Genomic DNA, 3,809 nt, shown 5'->3' on the forward strand with positions numbered 1-3,809 from the left:
CACAGAAACACAGAAACACAGTCTTTGGGTGTGGTTTGTCTTTTGTTTGATATTTCTCTAGATTGCCAGAACAGCCTTTGTGGAAAACAACTACTTTAACGCCGTACTTGTATTCAAAACTACTGATGTCATTAAAACCAACTTTATGGTGACTCGTGTAGCCAACATCTGTCTGAATCTGTTCTGCTATGGTTTCTAATGCGTTGTGTGGCGTAGATGGATTTAAAAAATGTGCGATACAGATTGCAAAACACAGTTTGTTTGAGGTGTTTGTTGGACAAAAAAGGTTCATTCTGTTCCAGTCAATCACCTGATTGTGTGCAAGGTCACGCACCCTACGTCGTGCACCTCCATTTTTAACCATGGCTATCGAGACAGTCAACACCAAACTATTGTCTGTTTTAATACTATTGTTACTTTGCACAACCCTTTCAATAGCATCCAAAAACCTGTTCACATTATAACCGTCTCTGGAAGACAACACAGCGTTCACATCAGATGTTAAACTATGGCCTCTAAGGGTAATGTCAATAACACCGCCATTACCAGCCAACACTCTGGAGAATGACACTATTTGCGATAACACATTGTGCACATAAGTAGCGTACGAACCCATGTCTGTAGATGGCGCATGACGTAAATTCAATGACCTGTGTAACACAATACTATTAAACCGCGATCTCGGAACTATAGTGTAATCACCCACAACACCACCATTTCTCACTAACCCCGCAATATCGCTGTCAGATAAACCAAAGTTGGATGCTGTCGGATCGAGTGGCGGATGTCTATTTTCATGTGTACCACCACCTGCCTGATCTGTATGAATAGTTTGTAGACAGTTTTGTGTATCCCTCTCTACAGATTCTAAAACAAGGTTGACATTGTCCTGTAGAAAAGACAACTGCTCACTGTGCGACATCTGTTCCAAAACATCTGTCTGCCAACTATCACCAAACCTACAACGCTTTGATGCCGGGGCTTGTGTGGTACAATTTCTAAACAAGTCAACATCTGCATTACCCTGTGTGAATGTTACTTGTCGGTTATTACTTGGACCGCTAATAGGTGTATCATACGTATTACTTAGATACCGCATTTGTTCGTCAATGGTTAAATGATTAGACAAAACATAATGGTAGCCAAAGTGTTGTGTATCAATGTTTTGCTGAACATTAGGGTTAACATTCGTCTCATACATTTCGCTTAGACGCTGCAATTGTTCATCAATAGACAACTGGTTCAATGAATCATATTCATCTGTAACACACGGGTTGTTGTCTGACCCCCAAAATCTTTTAGATGCCATATTTGTCTGATTGCTTGTTTTAGATGTAAATATACATTTGAAAATATGTGAAAATGTTGATTTCTGTAACAATGTGGAAAAACACTAGCCTCTAACTATTGGCAACACTAAACACGAGAGGATGGCCCCGCAACAGGCAGAAATGGCGATAATTTGATCTCTAACGCCTTTTGCATTTTAAACATTATTTGTATTAAAGATTTGAATTGATCTTTTGACACATTACCCGACATATCAAATTTTCTAAATTCTTCCAGATATATATTTAGTTGTTTGTGTATCTCTTGAATACCTTTTTCATGTCTACGGTTAACGGCAGATTGTCTACGTAGCTCAATTAAATTGTTCAAATTTTCTTGAGATATCTTTGCATTTAACTGTGACAACCTTTCGTTGTCTTGGGAAGATTTAATACAAGCTTCTGTTAGTTTTCTGTTTGATTCTGTGATTGTTTTGTTATCTAGCAATATTTTTCTGTTTTCTTCAGAAAGCTGTCTTAGAACAGTTAAAACCTCGCCAATACTGTTTAAATCACCATCGGGTCCTACCTGATCTTGATGCTCATGCTCTTGGTTTGATCGTAACTCATTTGCGTCAGTGTCTCTGTGTTTGTCCGAAGCGTTTATTCCAACATTCGGTGGTGCGGCAGCAACAGTTTTTTCGACTGGTTCGCTGAAACTGTTCTGATCCCAGATGTCCGTCAAATCCTCCGACCATTCGTCCTTGTTTAAAACATCCTGGACATCATTGTGCAACACATTTTCTCCATTCGTAGACTGTCCAGCGTTGTTCAAATCTGTGAATAGAGCACATTACATATGAGTCGCTAATCTTAAAGACAAAAGACAAATTGAAATATAGAGTATGTCGAAATGTATGTACCTGTATCTAACAGTATGCAGCTGTCTTCCAGCCTGATGCGTTTTCTGCTTGAAGATGGTTCCCTGTTGCAACGTTTACCAAGCAACACCTCCGGACTGCTCGTTAAGTTCGGCTTAAAGGCTCTCCTGTATCCGCTGTTGTTGGTTATATCCTGTAGTTGAGGATTTTTTGGCTGTTTGTACAAATTGTCGAATCCGGGTGGCATGATACTTTCCACTAAGCGTTTTAGACCTGCTATAGAAATAATATAAGTAACCATCAAGCAACAAACAACACAAATTAGAAAATTTGAAAAATTTGAAAATTAGAAATACTTACCAAGAGGGTCCACATGCGCCGATGTGTTCACAGACTCTGTGGAAATGTAAGAAAATGTTTCTAGTGAATGTCTAGATCTAAACAAAATGAATGAAAAGACATATATAATTTATACACACGTACCCTCACAAAGTTGAGATAAACCATCAATATTTTGAACGGCTTGGATTGTTTCCAGCTCACAGGTTCCTAGACCAAGAAAATACCTGTTAAGCAAGAATACATTTGTAACACTTTTAAATGACAAACAACAGAATGTATGTAAAACTTTGTTGTAAAAGTCATGCTTACCAAGAAAGCTTGCGTCCATCGTGGTTTTTTCAGGCTAGCGTCTGAATGGGTACCTCCAACAGAGTTGTGAGCCATCTATATACAAGGCCACATAGACCACTCCTACCGCTATTAACATATTTAAAACATTTAGCCTGTGATTGGTGTAGCTTTTGAAACGTAACTACCATGTAAATAGGTTTAGTAGATGTTGTATTATGTGTCGATACAGATTCTTAAAATTGTTAAACTGAAAATTAGATTATTTTTATTCACAGGTTTAGAATTTACACTTAAGAGATTACATTAAACATGTATCTTACTTTTAATGTGTTTAGGTAAAAGTGTGTTGTTTTACACAAATAACAATCCAAACATTTAACATCAACCACATTTAAAACATAACAAGTAAAAATGAAAATGTAGACCTTAAAAAAAAAAAAAACATCTTAATGTGGACAGACTAAAACTAAAAGGATTCCATACATTTACTTTACATTTAAAACATAATGTTCTGAAATGTATGCCTTAAAGACATCTCAAAATGAACAGACTAAACGTAAAAGACTGCTATACATTTAGCCTACATTTAAAACATAAGATCCTGAAATGTATGCCTTAAAGGCCTCTGAGTGTTCTCTCAAATGAAAAGAATCAAAGTAAAGTCTGACTTTCCATTTAGCATACATTTAAACCATGTGTGCCTAAAATGTAGACCTTAAAGACATCTCAAAAAGACAAAAAAGTAAAAGACCTGCGTAGATTGGTTAGGTGGTAAATGCGACCACACAATAGCTTTAAAAAACATTGAACAGTCCGATCATTTACAATGATTTAATTAACACCCATAATATAAAACATATATTTTAAATGTCTTCAAATTAAACAAAGCTTAAAGTCTCACACACCAAACCACAAGATCTGATACATAGTAGACAGCATGGCTACAGCATTGTTTTTGCATACAATTAACACTGAGGGGGACTCTTATCAAACAACTGTGAGATAATTTACATAGTGTTGGATGGTG

The 3,809-nt window shown here is 36.7% G+C and overlaps 1 protein-coding gene across 1 annotated transcript; it reads right to left on the bottom strand.

Annotated features, from left to right (window-relative positions):
- Window positions 1-1,059: 1,059 nt before the first annotated feature.
- Window positions 1,060-2,451, bottom strand: LOC125790260 (uncharacterized). Its single transcript, XM_049473243.1, has 2 exons — window positions 2,192-2,451; window positions 1,060-2,105 (listed from the first exon to the last, which is right to left on the bottom strand). Exons 1-2 carry the CDS (start codon window positions 2,448-2,450, stop codon window positions 1,417-1,419), a joined length of 948 nt encoding a protein of 315 aa, XP_049329200.1. The 5' UTR covers window position 2,451; the 3' UTR covers window positions 1,060-1,416.
- Window positions 2,452-3,809: the final 1,358 nt, after the last annotated feature.

The sequence above is a fragment of the Astyanax mexicanus genome, unplaced genomic scaffold, assembly GCF_023375975.1.
Source record: "Astyanax mexicanus isolate ESR-SI-001 unplaced genomic scaffold, AstMex3_surface scaffold_35, whole genome shotgun sequence".
Taxonomy (NCBI): domain Eukaryota; kingdom Metazoa; phylum Chordata; class Actinopteri; order Characiformes; family Acestrorhamphidae; genus Astyanax; species Astyanax mexicanus.